The sequence below is a fragment of the Alligator sinensis genome, unplaced genomic scaffold (genome assembly GCF_000455745.1).
Source record: "Alligator sinensis unplaced genomic scaffold, ASM45574v1 scaffold599_1, whole genome shotgun sequence".
In the NCBI taxonomy this organism is placed as follows: Eukaryota; Metazoa; Chordata; order Crocodylia; family Alligatoridae; genus Alligator; species Alligator sinensis.
Window position 1 is genome coordinate 1,336,760 of NW_005841968.1, and position 20,192 is coordinate 1,356,951.

General features: G+C 44.1%; 1 protein-coding gene across 2 annotated transcripts in view; it reads right to left on the minus strand.

Moving 5' to 3' along the window:
• The window catches only part of RHEB (Ras homolog, mTORC1 binding), a 61,090-nt gene that overhangs the window by 14,532 nt on the left and 26,366 nt on the right, over positions 1-20,192 (minus strand). For both annotated transcript variants that reach the window (XM_025200450.1, XM_025200449.1), the window contains exons 3-7: positions 18,768-18,835; positions 10,191-10,273; positions 5,831-5,887; positions 5,682-5,729; positions 5,122-5,203 (exon numbers count right to left, since the gene is read on the minus strand). In XM_025200450.1, the coding sequence (XP_025056235.1) occupies positions 5,122-5,203; positions 5,682-5,729; positions 5,831-5,887; positions 10,191-10,273; positions 18,768-18,835 (338 nt within the window). The remainder of the gene's footprint in view (positions 1-5,121; positions 5,204-5,681; positions 5,730-5,830; positions 5,888-10,190; positions 10,274-18,767; positions 18,836-20,192) is intronic.

A 20,192-nucleotide genomic window follows, 5' to 3' on the forward strand; every position in this document is an offset into this window, starting at 1 on the left:
TGACTTCACAGTGCAAGCATAGCTAGGCCAACTGAGAAGAAACAATGTGGTATCTCTTCCAGTACATCTTCTTTATTCATAATAATTTCAAACTGGCTCCTAGGTGTCTGGTTATTCCTTAAAACTTTATGTTTTTCCTGGCTGTTAATCAGTTTCTTGAGATGTTCCAAACCAGATAACTCCTTGTCACCGAAAAAAGTAATTCATTTAAATTGAAACTTTATATAACAGAATTTTCCCTGTCAAATATGACTTGGGACGCTCTTGATTTACACAATTAAAAGAATGCTTTGAAGAGGCTGGACTAAGGTTATAAGAAAGATGTAAAGCAGCAAACAGTGTGCTTCAAGAGGGAGAAATCTCTCTGACACCATCCACTGTTGTTCTCGAGAAGTTGGGATAAACAGATCATCTCTGTTGGTCACCTGTTTAACCTTCAAAGACCGTGCTAGGAACTTTGCCTGTCAACAAACCACCCAAGTGCCTTGGAATGGTGAGATCCCAGCTCTCGCTCTCTCTTTCTCTCTCTAGGAATAGCTTTCTGAACCTGAACTGTATTAGTTAAGCTTGAGCTAGGTTTCCCCAAATACTCATTTGAACTAGGATACTATTGTAATTGTTTTTGTTTTTCCGTGCATGGCTATTGCTACTATTGCCATTGCTATTGCCATCATAAATTTCATATAATTAGCAATAAATAACTTTTATAGTCAAACGGGTGGTAACCGGGTGAATTCTTCCTTTTCTACTTCCCCTTCCCCACTTGGCCTGCAGCAACGCTTCTTTTACTTAAGCCAAAGATCCCTGTGAAGCCCAAAAATACTGTGGGGTCTGCTCATCAAGAGGCTACCACTACTAGGACAGTTAGGGCAAAAGATTGGGACATGCTGAGTTTGAGACATAAGGGGATCAGCTTGTGCAGGCTGAATGACCGTTTGGCTCAGACGGGCCCTACTGAACTGAATGCTGGCCCATGAGGGTGTCAGCTGGACACCCAACCTGATTCAGAGGTATTCTGTTCACCTGTGTGCTTGTGTCTGACTGTATTTTATTGTTACCTTAATGAACTGATCCCTGGCACACGAGGGTGTCAGCCTGTACATGCTGATCAACCCAGCTGGGTCAGACATGTCACATTAGAGAGAGAGAGAGAGAGAGAGAGAGAGAGAAATAGTGTAAGAGTGACAGTGAGAGAGTGTGAGTGAGTGCGCATTTGACTGATTCAGTGGCTGGAGGAACCCAGCCCCATTAAAACTGAGTCCTGCAAGATAGCTCCATTGGAGGTGAGGACTTGCAGAAGGGAGACATACAGCTCCATATAGAAACACAAGTAACACAAGCAGCATATTAATAGACTTACAAAGACCCTAGAAATGTACCCCTAATAAATGAGCACCCCCAAAGTGACGGGCAAATCTGGTAACAAAGGGCAGAACAAACAGTGCTCCCTGAAGCTGAAGCCAGCTCCACACACACAGATGCAGAGACAAGTCTGCCCATAATTTAGTCCTAATAGGTGGTTGGTTATGGCACCCACCCAGGAAGCTGAAGACCCAAGTTCTAGGCTACCCTTGCCTAGAGCAGTAGCAGCAGACACGGGTGCTTGTGCCCAGCGCAGGCGCTGCCACCTAGCAGCATGTGGCTCTGGCCAGCATTGTACAGTGTGGCCTAGTGGGGTTTGAGCCTGTATCTGACTTCCCACCAGTGTGCTCTAACCACTATACCATATGCCAGACATCACCTGAGAGCACCTCTTTTATGACCAGGCACTGCTCCTTGTGTTTAACAGCCAGTGGATAAAGACAGATGGTGAGCTGAGCAGTGGGGAAGTTTCAGTGAGATACCTGCTGGCTAGCACTCTTCCTTTCTGGCCCTCCTCCTGGCTGCCTAGGGGGCTGGCTTCAAAAGGAGTGATGGAGAGGAGGTAAGACAGTGCCTAAGCTTTGGCATAGTGGTTAGAGCACTATCCTGGCAAGTCAAAGAGATAGAGGTTCAATCCCCACCTTCCCTAGGTGGGGAGTCTCACTCAGGGTAAGTGAGATCAGCTTGGAATGGGTGTGTGTATACAGTGGCCAGGCACTTAGCCAGCATAGTTTTAGGAATAGACTTACAAATCCCAGGGGTAATTGAGTTGCTATCTGCACTTAGACAGTTAAAATGGCGACCCAGATATTTTATCCAGCCCACAGGGACCCTAAAAAAATTAGAAAATAAATATTTATCTGCCCCTGGAAGCCAGTCAAAGATGACAGGAGCCAGGGGAAGCTGCAGGCAGGACCAAGCAGCTGCAGAAGCAAGGCCCACCCGGTTAGGCACACACCCCCCAGCTCCCTTCTCCCTGCTGGTGTAGCCTAATCTGGCTCCAGAGAGCTCCTGCAGTACTACACCCTGCACCCCACTCTGGGCCCTGTTGGAACTGGCTCCAGTGCAGAAGGGCAGCAGTGGCAGACAGGTGAAGTGGCAAGCGGTAGCATGGGGCCACGCCGGTGCCCCATGGGCAGGAGCACGTAGCCCAGGCTTGGAGGAGCACTCATATCCACACACACCCATATACTTCCCCACCCCACATACCCCACATACCTACCCACACTCCCCCACAATATACAAGAGTAAGACTTAATTTTAAGCTATTGTGCAATCACCTCTATGTACACTACACAAACACATGTACGTCAGGACAAAAATACTTTTTGAAATCAAATTAATGCATGTTGTAGTAGATGTTTGATTTTTAGAATATAATTTGGTATTTTTCTGTTTCTGAGATAGCAAATCCCTTTGCTGAAAGGAGTACCCCGGGGGGGGGGGCGCGCGTGCACCGGCCGGGCCATGCTCAGGCACGGCAGCAAGGGGAGGGACGTCTGGTGGCAAAGCTCAGGGGTTGGGGCACCTGTCAAGGGTAGGGGCTATCCTTACAGTCCTTGAGCACCTGCCAAAACTCAGTAAGCATCCCTCCACGCAAAATAATTGCCTGCCCCTGGTTAAAAAGCTACCATTTAGCTGCAAAAAGGGAAACAGAATTCCACCCTCAACCGAAGCCATTCTTTGTCACTGTTAGGATATTAGGCATTATAGACAATGTTAATGTCTTATCCAGGGAGAAATAGATCAACACTACACTAACATGCAGGATATACTGATCCCATTTGAAAAGCCTCAGACTTGCCCTGGAGAAAGAATTGCCATGGACTCAGGGATCTTCATCCTCAGAACTGTCATTAGAAGCTTGAATCGCACAGAATCATCTGATATGTAGTTACATCTACTGCTCTTGTTGCATATTTTATGCATGCTCTAAAAGACATTTTAGCGTATCATGCATACCAAAACTGTATATAGGAAGTCAGCTGAACTGCAGTCTGCCCAAATGTCCCTGTATCGCCACTTGCACGTTATATTATGGTACCATAACAAACCCTGTTGTAGTCGGTCAATGGGACTTTATGTTAGGACAGCAACTTAATATGCAAAGCATGTGGAGTGTTATGTAAAAGCTGAAGCCTTTTTGTCTGAATGCTGCCTGCTTCTCTAGCCTGTCATTCCAAGTTTCAGGAGTTGTTCTCAGGAAGCTATGCTGCACAATATGAATTAGCAAGAAGTTGTTAGCTACATGCAGTTGCCAAAAGGAAACAAAGTAAAAGGCAACAAGAATACCATCTGGCCAAAAATAAAAATGTTAACTCAATTTTGATATATTCAACTTAAAGATTGCGCAACCATAGAGACCCTTCTAACTGAAGTGCACTTAGGAAGTTTTTTAGTATCCTCAACTTTCCTCCACAACTCCACCATAATGATGGTTTTGTGCTGTGCCCAAAGTTGTCAAGCTTGACGCAAATCTTCAGGCAGATGGAGGTTATTTATTTGTAGTACTTTAAATGGGATTTCCTTCTATCTGAACTAAGTTATACAACAGCTTTTCCTTCAGCAAGAATACTCTTCTGCCCTGTGGAACCTGGATGTTCCCCAATTGTTCACTGCCAAGAGCACAAGTTCTAGCAGCTACCAGACAAAATAAAAAAGGGGCTGTTTTAACTGGATTGCCAGGTTTGTGTCATGAATGTCAGTAAGCTACGGATCCGATAATTAGGTATGGAGGAGAAACAGGAGTTAGTTTCTGCCTGTAGTAAAGGTCAGTGTGGAGCCTCATTCATTGTAAATGAGTCTGACCGCATAAAACTATATTTGGGAATTACTACAAGCCTCGTTGCTGGCAACAAGAAAAAGAAAATCATTTGAGGACAAAAGCAGTTTGCCAGGATTTTAAAGCTGCAGGCAATTAGATTACTAGGTTGAGAGAGTCAGAGGTGAGGTGTTGGAAGACGCACCACTAGGTTAAGCAACATGTCCATCCACATGAACTGACTGGACTGCTCAGGACGCCGGTTAAAAGAAAAGTGCTATTCAGTAAGCTTTTACACACCTCCACTGATTGGTGTTGGGTTAGTAAATTTAGTTACAATCTAGATTCTCACAATTCAGAACCAACAATGGAAACAATGTTCCCTGGTTATGTCTGAGTCAAATTTTGGCCATCCCCATCATAGCTGTAACCAGTGCAGCATTAATTGTTCCCAATATCTATGCTAAACTCTCCTGTGAGGCAGAGATCCACTACTCTTGTAGAGGGAAGGGAAATACACCAGCAGAACCTGAAATGAATCTCAGTTTGAGTCCTTGGCTTGTGCCCAACAAGGAGGCTCTTCCATCATGAACTCTTAGTGGTATATTCCTACTATGAAGACGTACAACAAATCAGGTTTTTTGTTGTTTTTTTTTTACAGTTATTTGGACAGCTCAGAGCCTTTACAGTTTCAATCTAGATTCAAGTGCAAAGTGACACCTTGAAAGGCTTCCACTCCAGCACCAGGACTAAGATCAAGTATAGAAAGAATAGTGAAGTTAAGTTGTACAACTCTTTTCAACTCACCTTGGTTTGCTTATAGCTCAGGGACTTATCTGTACAAGCTTGTAAACAGGACCCCGATGCAAATATTTCATTTCCTACTTCCAACACGAAACAGCATTACAGGAAGCATGTGAAGATGCTTAGAAGTCTTTTGAACTCAAATCCCATTATTTGCCCTTCAACAAAAGCACAGACGCATTTTAGATGGTTACCTGATTTTCTTTAGCAGAAGACTCCAAGAAAGCAGCATTCCAGGATTCTGCTAAAGCTTTCCCTTCTTCATAGCTGATCACCCTGGCCAAACAGATAATTTATATGGTTAGGATGAAAGAAGGCGGTTTGGTAACTAGTGGCAAAGTTACAGCATTTGACATGTAACTGGCACTTTCCTCAGGGTCAACTTAAAAAAAGTGCAACATCACTTTTATGCACATTTAAAATACCCATATTTATATAGTATTTTACATTCTGAGAATAAAAAGTGAGCATGCAACTTATCCCCATTTTAGGAGTAAAAAACAGATTTAGCCACTTGTCCCAGAACCTCTCAGAAACAACAAGGATTCAAACTGGAGAACCAGATTCCTAGAACCAAAACTGTCCACACCCTACTAGTTGCAATATCCTGGTTTTTCACAACTAACATTTAATTGTAATCTGAGTCAAGCACCATACTTCCAACATTAGAGCTGCATCCAAATTATTCTAGCAATGCTTGCTGCAAAGAACTGGTACCTTATTATTTTTCAGGCATACACTGAGTTTTACGTACCGTTCCATATGCAGGTCTTTTTTATTTCCAACCAGCATAATGGGTATTCTGTGAAAAAAAGTTAATAGCTTTCAGAATAGTTACAGTATACTGAACAAAGCACTAGTAATACGCCTGCAATGAAATGAGATGAAAGTGTTACTACTTACTGGACTTTTCCCACCATATCCAATAACTTGCCATGGATAACTTTAATCACTTCAAAACTGCAAAATAAAGGGATGAAGTCACACATGCACTCTGATGTTTAATCTTAGTACCCAACACACAAGCAATTAATTCCATATGTAGATTGCTGCGTTTAAACACTTCCCTAGCTACAGCAGCAGAGCTACTGAGATGTTGCAAATGTTACCAAATCGTATACAGAGAGCCACATATGGCCTAGGGCACCATAAAAGCTATCCCAGTTACCCATCCTTACATTGGCTCTTTAGCAACATGCAATTTATTACTTAGGTTGGGAGGGGATCTTGTTTAAAGCATTACTGAAGTTCAATACACCTATCTGGCTTGCATTACACACCGCCTAGAGTTTAACAGAACATTTAGCTACACCAGTTTAGAAAGTCTGGAGAGGCAGGTCAAATTAGGAGCACAGTCTTGCAGTAAGTCACTCTGCAATACTGTTACAAAGCATGCAGGGCTCTGCTGGAGTTTATAGTACTGGTTTTCTTTTAAACTTTATTTTGAAGAAAATATTTTTCAGAGTGTATACGTTATAAAGAGAAACCCTGAACTGTGATTTCCATGGTCAAGAGATGCAAGTAGTATGCGAAATGCAGATATTAGGGTCACAGGCACTAAAAGAAATTACACATGAAAACCCAAATGACAAACGTGGGAAGTTGTCCTAAGGAATTCCAAGTCTAAAAGGATGAGAAGAAGGATGGGATAAGTCCATGACGTTAGAAAGCACAAAAATCAAAGGAGAATTACTTTAAAAGCATCTTAGAATAAGACTTTGTTACACTTAAACCTTGATAAAGAAAAAGGGTGTCAAGTAATCCTACAACAAAGGTAGAGACTGAGCTGTACCTAGATAATCTTCAGCTAAACTACTCTGCTGTCAGATCACACTGACCAGGAGGCAAAAGAAAAAAGAAAAGAAAAGACAATCCATGATGTGTAATACAAAAGGAGGACATGGATATGAAGAACTACTGCAGCCAAGACACAATGTGTTCAACTGATCTCTACCCCTCAACTCTGCACATATGACATTTTATACTGGGTCGTATGATTTTAAATGAACATACCAAGTCGGGAAGGTACCCTGTCATAAGAGAACATGAAACACTATATTTAAAGGAAAGAAAGCAAGGACAATTAGACCTGTTGGTGTGACCTTAATGGTACTGTAAGGCTTTAAATCTACTTTGGAAGGAAAATTTGTATAACGGTAAACAGAAGTGAGCTCACTAAATTTATATGGCTCCTCCATGACAATCATTTTGAAAAGCCAAGGTACCAGATCTAATGTGGGAACTCCAGTAAAGCATCTCACATAATGCCACGTAAAACACTAGTTAAGATGAAGGGAATACAGATTAAGATGCTTTTAAAGATGAATAAAGAGCTAGCTGAAGGAAAGCTAACCACCTGTGATGGAAGCAGCAGCATTTAAAGACAGGTCTTGAACTGACCCTATGGAATATTCAATTAATGAACCATGGAAGACTAAAGGGATGTGCCAAAACCTGCTATCAGCAACACAGGGCCAAAAAACTGAAGGGCCTTAATGTTTTGAGTAACAGGCATAGGATGAAGTTTAATAGTACTGTACAAGCAGCAAAATCATGTGCTTGCAAACTGAACATCAGCTGTCACCTGGAAACTCAGCTGGAAGTGAATACAAAAGGAATATACATCTGCCATTTATGAACTGACTGCAGAAGCTAAATGACAACAGCAACAGAAGAGTCTGGGTATCAACTGACCATGAATAAACTCTTATGGGAAGTATGCTGACTCTGATCAGGAGTGATGTTTCAGAATAGCCTTCCAATAAAAGTCACGGAGAAAATCAGCTTCCTAGTCTTAAAATAGATCTTAACCTGTTTAAGGGATTATGCAAGAGGGCTGCTTGTGATGGCAAGGGACCAGACTCTCACCCAAAAGGTTCCCTGGAGTCCCCTCAATTCAAAATGGGATACAGCTAGTGTTACCAAACACAGCAAACAAACCAAAACATACAGTCAGTTAGAAGCCAAACAATACAAAACAACAGAACCTACCTGGAGATACAAATTTAGAGTTTAATTAAACGAAACTAGAGCAATAACTTTCAATAAGTGACTGAGAGAACGTGTATAAGACTAGATTAAAGAAGTAGGGCAGTTTGCTTTTCCTCAAGCCCTTCTCTTCATACTGAGTGGGTCTGTCAGATGGTTTTCCCTGGTAAAAAAAAGAATTTCCAATAGAATATCTGCATCAAAGCTGCTGCCCATCTGAAGCAGTGCTCAAAAGTCTGAATTCTAGGGTCAGTGTACAGGCAGACACCTAGATATAGGAAGCAAAAATGATAACTGCCAAGATCCAAGTGACCAGCTGGGTAAATGAGCAGTGAGTAAGCAATGTCAAATAAAACAGAACATTTTCTTTGCAAGTGCCAAGGCTCACAGGATGTAGCACCAGGCATACCCTTTTGTTCACTGTAGACGAAGGATCTTCCAATGCAGAGTGGACATCTACTTGAAAGAGCCTAGCAGTACGAGACCATAATGCACTAGAACTTTAAATCCCTAGGCTGTACAAGAGTATTTTGCCACTCTTAGCTAAGCCTTTACACCGGAATCTGACTCCCCTACAGCAGTATCATCAGTTAGACAGGACAGGCTTTTTGTTTTTTCTTCACTCACATGGTGTTTCAAAGGGAGAACTAGAGCCAAAGTTAAGGAATTTATCCTATTGTTTATACAGCATAGCCAATGGAAGCTTTCCAAATGTCAATGTGCTTCACCCACGGTCAAAACTACTAACTAGCTATCCAATCCTTGTTCCCTGGTGAAGCTGCATATTGACTCTGCATTTTTTTACTGTGATGTCAAAGATGTGGGCAGTCATCCACTTTTAAAAGTGAGTGAATTATCTTAGTCCGTTTCATGCGAGTTCAACAGCGGTAATGGTAATAGTGCCAGCTACAGCCACATCTAAACTTGTAAGCAAGAGATGAGAGGCTTGATATCCCTGGACTGTAACAGGGCTTAGGTGGTTTTGAAGTTATACTGACTTCTTCCCCAGAAGAATGCATTTCACAGGACAGAGGCAACAAGCTCACTTCTTACCTTTAAGGCTTTCATTACCAGCCAAGCCACTCTACATGCTTTTGTTATTCTACCTTAAAGTATAATCGAGCTGCACAGTTTAGCTCAGATGAGTACTGGCAGTACTGGAGTATCAAGGATTTGAATGAATTCTCATTTCTTTTGAAGAGTTTGTAAGCACTGAACAGGAAAAGGCAGCACTTGATAAACCTTGGGTTAAGAACAAACTTTAAGCTTGTTCACATAATAAATGAGATAAGGATGTTAAAGTTTACTAAGGAGATAACCCTTCTCTGTTGAAGATGCTGTATGACAAAGACAACAAATTCTTCTTCTAAAACCTAACTTTATACAGACAAAATAAGCCAAGGGTCCGAAAAAGGAAGACAGTATTAGAGTAGGGAAAATAACATACGTAACCTAATCAAGAGGATGAATGCTTCTTATGAGTCAAGACACTAATTATGATGGGGCCTTCAAGCTGAAAGGGACTGCAACTTTAAGAAACCAAGTGATTCTCAGCAGCCCTTTTACAATAAGCCACTGACTTGTAGGTGGTCATTTGCAACATGTTGTGCATTTTACTATAAGCAGTCAGCTAGAACCACACAGCACCTGAGCTTGCTTATCAAATGAATAATGTCAAACAAACCAGTGACAAAGACAGGAAGAGAGAGAGGCAACACCATGGATGCACTCTTCTCCGGCCTACAACAGGCGATAAAACACAAGAAGTCAGAAAGCATGTGGTTGTTACTGTTCTTGGTCTTTTTCCAACTTGAGCATCTGAAAATTTGGACTCTGATGTCCAAATGCAGCGGGAAGCCCTATGTATTTCCCATAACCAACTTACAGACCTTTAAGTCTCAAATAAGTGCAGCTGAAAATGGGCTACACATATACCCCTATTGCTGTAGTACATATAGTCCCTGGGTACATCGTAGATTGATCTCGATGTGATGCAGAGGTCATTCATTTTTACTCACATCAGTAAATGAGAAACTAATGCAGAGATCTTATAAAATTGCTCAAGTAGTAGAAGCAAGACTTGTTTGCCAATAACTTTTATTAGGTTCAGTAGGATATTGCCAAACAATTCTTGCTCCTTGGACATTCCCTGGAGCAGCAGCACAGCTGCAAACACTACCACAATGTGGAAGATATTAAGGGGCAGAGCCAGAAATTTAACCCAGAGCAGCTCTGGCTAGTATCTGAATAAGAAGTATGAAAGGAATTGCATTACCTTTTTATTGACGTGACTGAATAAACAAGAATGTAGCCATTGATGTCTATGGAGTACGTCTGAGGAAATATGGAGTATTCATCCTGTGGAAGGAAAATTGTACTTTTAACAATGGTTACTGTCAAGGATCAGGCTCAGGACTATAACATTGCTGGCAGTATTAAATTACTAGAAAATTGAGCTGCACGAACACCGTAAGCATACCTGGGTGCACCCTTAAGACTTTCAGGCATTCTGAAAAAGAACTGCTATTCCTAATGTATTACATGGAGACGTTTAGAGGAACTAAATGAGAAAGGAACTAAAGGAGAAATGCAAAGTGCTGCACCCAGGGAGGAAAAATGTCCAGCATACCTACTGCCTAGGGAATGACCTGCTTGGTGGAACGGAAGCGGAAAGGGATCTTGGAGTCCTAGTGGACTCCAAGATGAACATGAGTCGGCAGTGTGATGAAGCCATCAGAAAAGCTAATGGCACTTTATCGTGCATCAGCAGACGCATGACGGACAGAACCCAAGGAGGTGATACTTCCCCTCTATCGGGCGCTGGTCAGACCGCAGTTGGAGTACTGCGTGCAATTTTGGGTGCCACACTTCAAGAGGGATGTGGACAACCTGGACAGGGTCCAGAGAAGGGCCACTCGTATGGTTAAGGGCTTGCGGGCCAAGCCCTATGAGGAGAGACTGGGGCCCCTGGACCTCTTCAGCCTCCGCAAGAGAAGGCTGAGAGGCAACCTTGTGGCTGGCTATAAGGTAATCACAGGGGCACAGAAGGGAATTGGTGAGGTTTTATTCACCAAGGTGCCCCCGGGGGTTACAAGAAAGAATGGCCACAAGCTAGCAGAGAGCAGATTCAGACTGGACATTAGGAAGAACTTCTTCACAGTTCGAGTGGCCAAGGTCTGGAACGGGCTCCCAAGGGAGGTGGTGCTCTCCCCTACCCTGGGGGGCTTCAAGAGGAGGTTAGATAAGCATCTAGCTGGGGTCACCTGAACCCAGCACTCTTTTCTGCCTATGCAGGGGGTCAGACTCGATGACCTATTGAGGTCCCTTCCGGCCCTAGCATCTATGAACTAAAGCAGTAAGGGATGGGATAAGAGACCATGTTAACAGAAGGCTATAGAGTTTTGGGGATTGGTATATTGACAGTGGGGGAAAGGTACATCGACTCCCTATAAAAAGATTGCACACCAACCCTGAAGGGTTTATTTATAACCTCCCTCTCCACCCCCACACTCGCGCGCACACAGCCCCCATCAAGCATAGGCCATTTACAGTTCTATTTCTGCTGCGTTAGAGTGCAAACCACTCAGTACTGCCAGCCAATTACACCACGTGCAGCTAACAAGCCTGATTTCAGACTAAGCCTTCAGCACTAAGCAGTTTCAGCTTCAGTTAAGGGTTGGAAATCCACTTACACTCCTACTTTTCAATGATTTTAAGGGACTTCCACAGGTCATCTAGTCTAAGGCAGGGTTCATCCCTGTCCAAACCATCCCAATTAAACCCTTACTAAAACTACACAAGTAACCCTGCCACAACCACAAAGTGCAGTGCCCTAACCTGCCACAAGTAAAGCAGGTGGACAAAGGTAGCCATGTCCTGCTGCTGCACAGGTTGTTAAACTATGCTTGAAGATTCAAGGAAGAGAGCCATGCCCCTCTCCCTCACCCCCTGCTACAGAGGAAGGCAAAACCCCCCCAGTCTGTACCAATCTGACTATGGGGTAATATTCCTTCTTGACCACAAATGCAGCAATTGATCTGAGCAGAGGGGCAATAGGCAATACCCTTTAGGTGGGAATCTCTGGGTTTTAAAGCCAGCAGGAGCACTGGCACATCACAGTCAAAATCCCCAGTCTTGGTTGTAAGCAACACCCAATGCTTCTGACAGAGGGGGAAAAAAAAATACAACCCCTGACATTTAGTGAGGGGGAAGTGGGAAAAATTTCTTCCTGGCACCATGGGGAAAGCAGTAAAGTCCAAAAGCATGGGAAATATTCACTGTATCATAACACAGACATCTAATTCCTAGATTATCCCTGACCACTGTCTATCCAACCTCTTCTTGAACACCTCCAATGATGGAGAGTCCACAACTTCCCCAGGCCGTCTGTTGTACTGTCTCACTGTTCTAACAGTCAAGAATGTCTTCTTGATATCTAAGCTAAACCTACTTTGCTGAAACTTCAAGCCATTCGTCTACATCCTGCTCTCTGCAGATAGAAAAAAAGGGATTCTCCCTCATCTTTATGGCAGCCCTTCAGATATGTAAAGGCTGCTACTATGCCCCCTCGAGTGCCTTTTCTGCAAGCTGAGCATGCTTATTTCCTCCCACTTCTCCTTGTATGGATTGTCTTCCAAGCTCTTTATCATGTTGCCTGCCTCTCGACCCTCTCCTACTTCTCCATATCCTTTTTTTGGAATATGGAGACCAAAACTGCAAAAAATATTCTGCAATGGTTAGGTTTCATCTAGAACAAAGAGGCACTATCACTTCCTGTGTCTTGTACCTTAATGCTCCTACTGATGCAGCCCCAAACTATGTTCACCTTTTGCGTTCCTGCATCACGCTGCAGAGACTCATAATTAGTCTGTGATCCACCAAGACTAGATCCTTTTCCACAGTGTTGCCAACCAGCCACACCACTCATTTTGCATTTGCGCTTTTGATTTTTCTTCCAGAGGTATAGCATATTGCATTCATCAGCACTGAACATCATCCTGTTAGCTCCAGTCCATCTTTCCAGTCTATCAAGATGCTTCTGAATTGCACTCCTGTCCTTCAACATGTTCACAAACCTTCCCTGGTTTGCATCATCTGCAAATTTTGCTCAAAAAGCTTTCTGCGCCAGCATCCAAATTCAAACACATGGAACAGCACTGGGATCAGGTCAGTCCCCTGTGGGACTTCACTCAAAACCTCCTGTCATTCTGACATGAATTAATTTATAATTACTATGAGGAAGACGGACAACTGGCTTAATAGCCCCAAGAAAAGGGTAGTTTTGTCTAGCTCGCATTTCTCCAACTTGTTTCAGAAGATCATGTGGGACTCTGTCAAAAGCCTTGCTGAAATCCAAGTACACTATATCCACAACATTCCCTTCATCCACCCAACTAGTTATCTTGTCAAAGAAGGGTATCAAGTTTGTTAAGCATGATTTGCTTGTAGCAAATCCACACAAGCTGCTTGTGATCAGCCTTTCCTTCTCCAGATGCTTACAAATGGACTCTATTATAATCTGCTCCAGTAACTTCCTGTGCAAAGCCTTCTCTGCCAATTCCTTTAGTGCTCTGGGATTAAGTTAATCAGGTCCTGCTGCCTTCAGTGAATTCAGACCAGCCAATAACTCTGTAACTTTTTTGTTGTTATCTCATCCCTCAGTTTGTCCCCTTGCTTATCCAAATAATCCTTCTTAGCTGCCTGGTTGTGGACTTATTTGTTTGTGAAGACCGAGGCAAAGTCATTGTTGAGCAGCTCTGCTTTGTCTGCATCTTCTATTAAGAGTTTTCCACTGGTCATTTAACAGTGGATCCACAGTTTCCTTGGTTTTTACAGGATCTCTTCATGTTGTCCTTAATTTCCCTCATCAGGTGAAGTTCATTTTTTACTTTGCCTTCCTGATTTATCCCTGCAAATTGTTGCTATTTCCCAGTATGCTTTCTTGGTGACCTGTGCATCTTCATAGCCTGTATGCTGTCCTTTTGCATTTGAGGCATCCTAGAAGCTTCTTATGCAGCCACATTTGCCTCTTGCAATTCTATCATGTGCAATTCCATCATGTCGGAACAGCTTCTTTTTGCGCTTCCAGTACTGTGTCCTTCAGAAGCTCCCAGCCCTCCTGGACACCTCCATGCCTCATATACCCTTAAGTTACCTGAAATCCAGTATCTTAAGTTTTGCTGACCTCATGTTTTTCCAATATCAGGATCAAATTCTATCATATCATGATTGCTTCCTTCCAAGATTCCCACATCACCTTAAAATTTTTCACCATTTTTTTTCCTGTGGTCAGTACAAGATTCAGGGCAGATGATGATCCCTCCATTGTATCCTTAAGTTTCTGGAAGAGAAAGTTGACTTCCACAAAAGTTAGGAATTTACTTTACATTTTATTTTTGGCTGTATGATTCTTTCAGCAGATATTCAGAACATTAAAGTGTCTCACCAGTACCATCTCATAGTTTTGGATAATGGTGTTGCCTTCTTGAAGAGTGCTTAAATCCACCTGTTGTTCCTGACTTGAAGGTCTTTAACAAATCCCCATCGTTCTACTGGTGCTGTATCCTTCACCCTTTATCATCAAGCAAATACACTCTGATCTGCTACATTTTCCTCCTGAACCAGGGAATAAGTATGTATTTCTGACATTCAAGGCATCACCACCATCTTTTTTCCCCCAACCCTCTCCTTCAGAAACAAAGTGTAGCCCTCAAATGTTGATATTCCAGTCATAAGCAATTAGTATCGCAACAACTTAGTGGGAGAGCTCTTAAGTCCATCAAGTGCCATTTAAAAAAAAAGTCACTACTGCACCTGAATACAAGATAATGTTTATTTTAAGATGGCATCATGAATTGATAATAAAGTTACTTTCAAAGCAGGATATCTCCATTGAGAGAGAGAGAGAAGTGAAACACTGACACCAAAAGATCCCCTTCCAGTGCCACGCCATATCAAAACTCTTAATTAGAAGTAGCATCATCCCATCATTTATTTGAAAAAGCTGACTCCCCCACATGGCCTTTGGCTGCACAGGTTTTGAGGAAAATGACATCTCGCGTACCATGTATCCATCTCCTTGGCACAAGACACGTTTGGACTGCAGTAGACAGTACAGCGACATCCCTCTAAACCAGTGGTTTTAAACGAGGGTTCTGTAAGATTTTTTCCAGGGTGTAGAAACGTGGGGAAAGCCTCCATAGCCAGGTAGTACCCTACGCACCCTCATTCTGGGAAGGGTTGTGGCATGCGCACACACTCCTGCCTACATTAGGATTTGCCAAATAAGCCTGAAGCAGGTAGGAAAGTCTGCTCTTGCCATAGCCCTTCCCATGCCCCCATGCTCCTCCCAGAAACAGATGCATAAGATTGTTCTACCTGCCCCATGCCTGTTTCTGAGAGACTCCATGGAGGTTGGACCATGAAGGGTTGTGGCAAGAGAGGGTGTTCCTGCCTGCTTTAAGCTTGACAGAGAACCCTAATGGAAGCAGAAGGTCATGCATGTGTCACAGCCCTTTCCCAGTCTAGCTGTGCATGATGCGTGCAGGACACTTTTCCTTTGTTGCAGCAGTGATGTCCTGGTTACGAACACGAGACAGCAGAGCAGTGAACTCTACAATACGATAATCTTATTCAACTTGTCCCAAACCACAGGAATAAGAAAAGGTGTGCAGTGCTCTGCAGCAGTGCAGGGTGAGATGTTACTGAGCTGGCCTTGCTGTTCATCCACTGGCCCATACTTTAAGGTTCAAACTTCAGGGTCTTTAGGCCCTTGCAGCATGGAGTAAATGGGTGCTTTGCCTCCAACGCTGTAGTGGGTTTGCAGCATTCCAAAGCTGATGCTACAAACCATGGACTCTCATGAAACTCTGCCAACTCCCAGTCAAAATACTTCCCCTTAAAACATTCATGCCTGAGAAACAATTAGCATTATAAAGTCTGACTGCCACACACAATTTATTTTAGGAGGTATCAGAGCTGTTCCTAGTCATTATAGCTGAGAATAACACTAGGTGCTTACTTTAGCGGCAGGCTCCAAACAGGACCTCATTTGCTTATGCCCCATAAGCACTCTAGAAATGTTATCATCGGGGATCCTGGTTTTCTCCAATAACAATACTACAAATTCTCTGATAAAAACCCCCAAATAAAATGAAACTCCACTATATGCACGTGCATGCGTGTGTATCAACTGAACACAATGTTTTATTGATACAATTATGATTTCAAAGCAATTTGGAAGTCTACCAGTGCCTCCATCACTACAATAAAATAAATTCTGAATATCTATGAATTGTGGTACTTGATTTTGGGTTTTTTTTATCATGGAAATCCAGAGCTCCCCTTGCCCCCTTAGCTCACAGGTCCAGGTCCCTCATTCCCCATCTAAAGTACCCCGACCCTGCTGGTGCCCCTTGCCCCCTACACACAGCCCACTGCCCTACCCCAGCCCTGCCAGAGGGGGCACCCAGCTGCCAGGACTACAGGGCCAGGGACCCAGGCCCACAGCCCCCCTGACCCCTGCAGCAGCACCTGAGTCCTGGGTGCTGCCTGTGGGAGGTGGCGATTATTGCAGCGGAGCAGAGCACAGAGCCCAACCAACCCCACCCTGGGGGCAGCACAGCTGGAGTGGAGCCTGCTTTGTTGAGGGGGGTGGGCAGATGCAGGCTGCCAGCTGCTGGCTCGGGTAGTGGGGATGGGGCTGTCTCCCCACTGCTGCATGCACTCCCAGGTGGGACAGGGGGGACCTATGCCCCCCAGATCTGTGTGTGGGAGGGAGTAGGTACAGGCTGTCTAGTGTGGGCTTGGACTCCCTGCCCTGCTGCCCTCCCTTGGAGCTGCGGCAGCCTAGTGGGTGGGACTGGATGCAGTAGGGCAGAGGGACCAGGAGGGGAAGCTCCTTGCCATTGCAAGCTCCGTGCCCCAAAGCAGCAATGGGCACAACCCTGCACCGCCGCCTACCCCACTCCTGCAGGATGCACAGGGGAAGCTTTACCAAGGCGACATGGGGCTGGCAGGAGCAAAGAGCTTCCCTGCCCAGCCCCATTCTGCCCTGCCATGCCAGGTCCCACTTGCTGGGCTGCAGAGGCCCCAAGGGAGGGCAGCAGGGAGGCGAGATCTGGGGGTATGTCTCCCCACCCCAGACAAGCCACCCGTAGACCCATCCTGCTCCCCGTCAGGGCCTTGCAGCCATGCATTCCAACCTGACCGCTCACGTAGGTTCCTAGTCTAGTTACAGGACCCTCTACCTAACCCAGGAGGTGCACAGTCCCACCAGGGGAAATGCATTATTGGACCTGGTCCTGGCCACAGGCGATGACCTGGTGAGGGGACTGCAGGTTCTCAACCACCTGGGTGATAGTGATCATCGCTTACTGGAATTCACCATCCAGCGCAGAGTGTCAAAGGCCTGCAGCAAGGCAGCAGCCCTGGACTTCAGGAGGGCAGATTTCAATGAGGTAAGGAGACTAGTCAGGGAGGCACTGAGGTCCCAGAGGGGAGGGGCGTTGGGAGTCCAAGAAGAGTGGTTGTTCCTTAAGGAGACGATCCTCCAAGCCCAAAGGGTGACAATTCTCACGCGGATCAAAGGGGGCAAGAGTGCTCAAAAGCCCCCATGGCTCACCAAAAGCATCCAGGAATGTCTCAAAGCCAAAAAGGAGGCATACACCCAATGGAAGGGAGGGGCCATCACCAAGGAGGATTATACCTCCATTGCTCAAGATTGTAGGGGGGCTGTTAGAAAGGCTAAGGCGGAGATGGAACTGGGACTAGTGACCCAGATCAAAGATAACATAATCTTTGACATTTTTAAATACATAGGGGTAAAAAGAAGGTACCAAGTAACGTGGGGCCTCTGCAGGACACGCTTGGAAATCTGGTGGTAGCACCAGATGATCAAGCTAACCTCTTTAACAGATTCTTTGCTTCCATTTTTCTGAGCAGGGACAGGGACATCCCCCCCGGATAGACCCAGGGTCATTTGACCCCAGCATTCTTTCCTGCCCATGGAAAGGGGTCGGACTCAATGATCTGCTTAGGTACCTTCCTACCCTACCAACTATGAAACTATGAAACCTTGGGCCCCAAGCACTGCCCAGCTGGGCAGCAACCCCAGCCCCGCCCAACTCCCTCCCTATTGGGGCCTCCATCCTCACCCCCCCTCCGCCAGACTTACCTGCAGGAGCTGCTCTCCAGGCTGCCTGGGCAGGCCATGTGACCATGGTGACCCCTGCCTGACTGCCCTCCTCCCGCTCCCCCCAGCCCTTTGCAGGAACTCTGCCAGCCTGCAGAGAGCTTTGCAAAAGTGCAAAATCTGTGTGTTTCTTCATTAAAATGAAAAATCTGTATTTTTCTTAAGTAAAAGGGAAAATCAATGTTTTTTTTCAGTAGGAAACTGAAAACCCGAATCCCTTGTTATTATTAATCACTACTACAGAATACAATAATGCAAACCTTTGCTTATCCATGACTTAGTCCTGCCAGTTCACGCTGATAAGTCAGCCTATTTACAGAATTCGCTCTCACCTGCCCAAACACTGGGCAAAAAGCCACATTGTTTGAGTTGACAGGTCCTCAACAGACTTTAAGGATTCTCTATTCACCCCAAACATGAAACCTTTTTACTAATTTAAGGAAATAAGTTATTCTGCAGTAGCTCTTCTAAAGTATTTGTATTCATTTAAGTTAGCAGGTATTTTACTGCTGTAAGTAAAGTCTTAGAGAACCTCTTATCCAAATGAACCATAATATTTTTGTGTTTTTTTTAAACCATGCTCAATGCCAGTTTAATCCTACTGGAGGAGTAACACAAGGTCTTCATTCTGAAAGAAGGTTCAGACAGAAGATCACTTACTTGGCCAGCTGTGTCTACTAGCTGCAGATGATATTCTTGCCCATTTACGGTGATCAACTTTGTAAAAGCTAGGAGAAACAAGAGAAATGCACTTCAGAATTCAAACGGAACAAAAAGCACAATGCCCATCCAGTTTTATAGACATCAGATCAGACGCTAGTGAAAACAACGTTATTTTTTTAAGTGACAGAAAAGAGACTTAAACTGAACTACCACATCTATGGTTAGCTTATAGCAGATACCACATATCATTTAAGTCTTCCCCACATGAGAACTGCACAGACTAAAGGTAAAAATTATCCGGGGCTGTAATCTCTCTAATGATTTCTTAAGCACTTAAATAGCAAGCTTGTTTGAAGGATTTGAGAAGCTCACTGTGATAATATATTTGTATGGAAACAGACTTACCTGAATGCCAGCCAGTGTCAAAAGACTTACACAGGCTTTTCTGTTTAAAGCTAGTTCAAATGCGACTAGTTTTGCAAATCTACCTAATGAGTGAACCACCTATAACTTCAGGCCCAAAGGAATTAAAGTAGATTACTCTGAAGTGTACAAAAATAATCCTGAGAATCAAAATCAACTTGAAGCTGTCATGCCACTATTTTAAACTAAATGTAGTCATCACAGTACATTTGATCCACAATCAGGAAGTACATTCAGTACCACTGCAGATTAGAATATAATTTGTCTTTCATTAAATGCCAAAGCACATCCTGAACAGAGGATCTGTGATAGCCTTAACTCAACGACTTCTTGCTTGTGGGTGTACTAGAACTGTAAATGTTAGTGTAATTTAAGCTAGCTGTCAACAGGAACATGAGAGTAAATACTACAGACAACACAGCACAGAGCTAAGGTCAAGGCTGTGTTTTGGTACAATGTTATGGGCCAAAATTAGGACAGGAAGCAGATCATTTTGAAAGAACAAAGTTAAAAGAAACAGGGTGCCAGCAGCATTAACTATTTCACTGCTACAAAAAACAGGTCTCACATTTTCTGACTCATTTCCAACAGCTTCCCCAGATACTGCAAGGTGCAGTCCCTTACTTATTTGCTAACATTTTTAGTTACTCCTTTGATAACCCCCAAGAGGTAAATGGTGTGGATTTCTCCACTACACTGAAAGTAAAGCATAAACAACTGAGTAAGATGAAAAGAATAAAAGGCATTGGGCTCCAAGAAAGTCAAGAGCATCTGAAGACACTGCAGGAGGAAAGAATAGCTCAGCCGGTTAAAGTGTGGTGATAATGGGCGTGTGTAGACGAAATGGGGGCCCTAAATTGAAGTGGTGGGTTTTAAAAAACACCGCTTCAAATTAGGGCGAATTAAACCCCTGTGTTGTGCACACACCTTACCTGCCTCTCCAGTGGGGAGGGGAGGGCGAGCTGCCGGTGGACGGAGCAGTCCCTGGGCTGCAGGGGG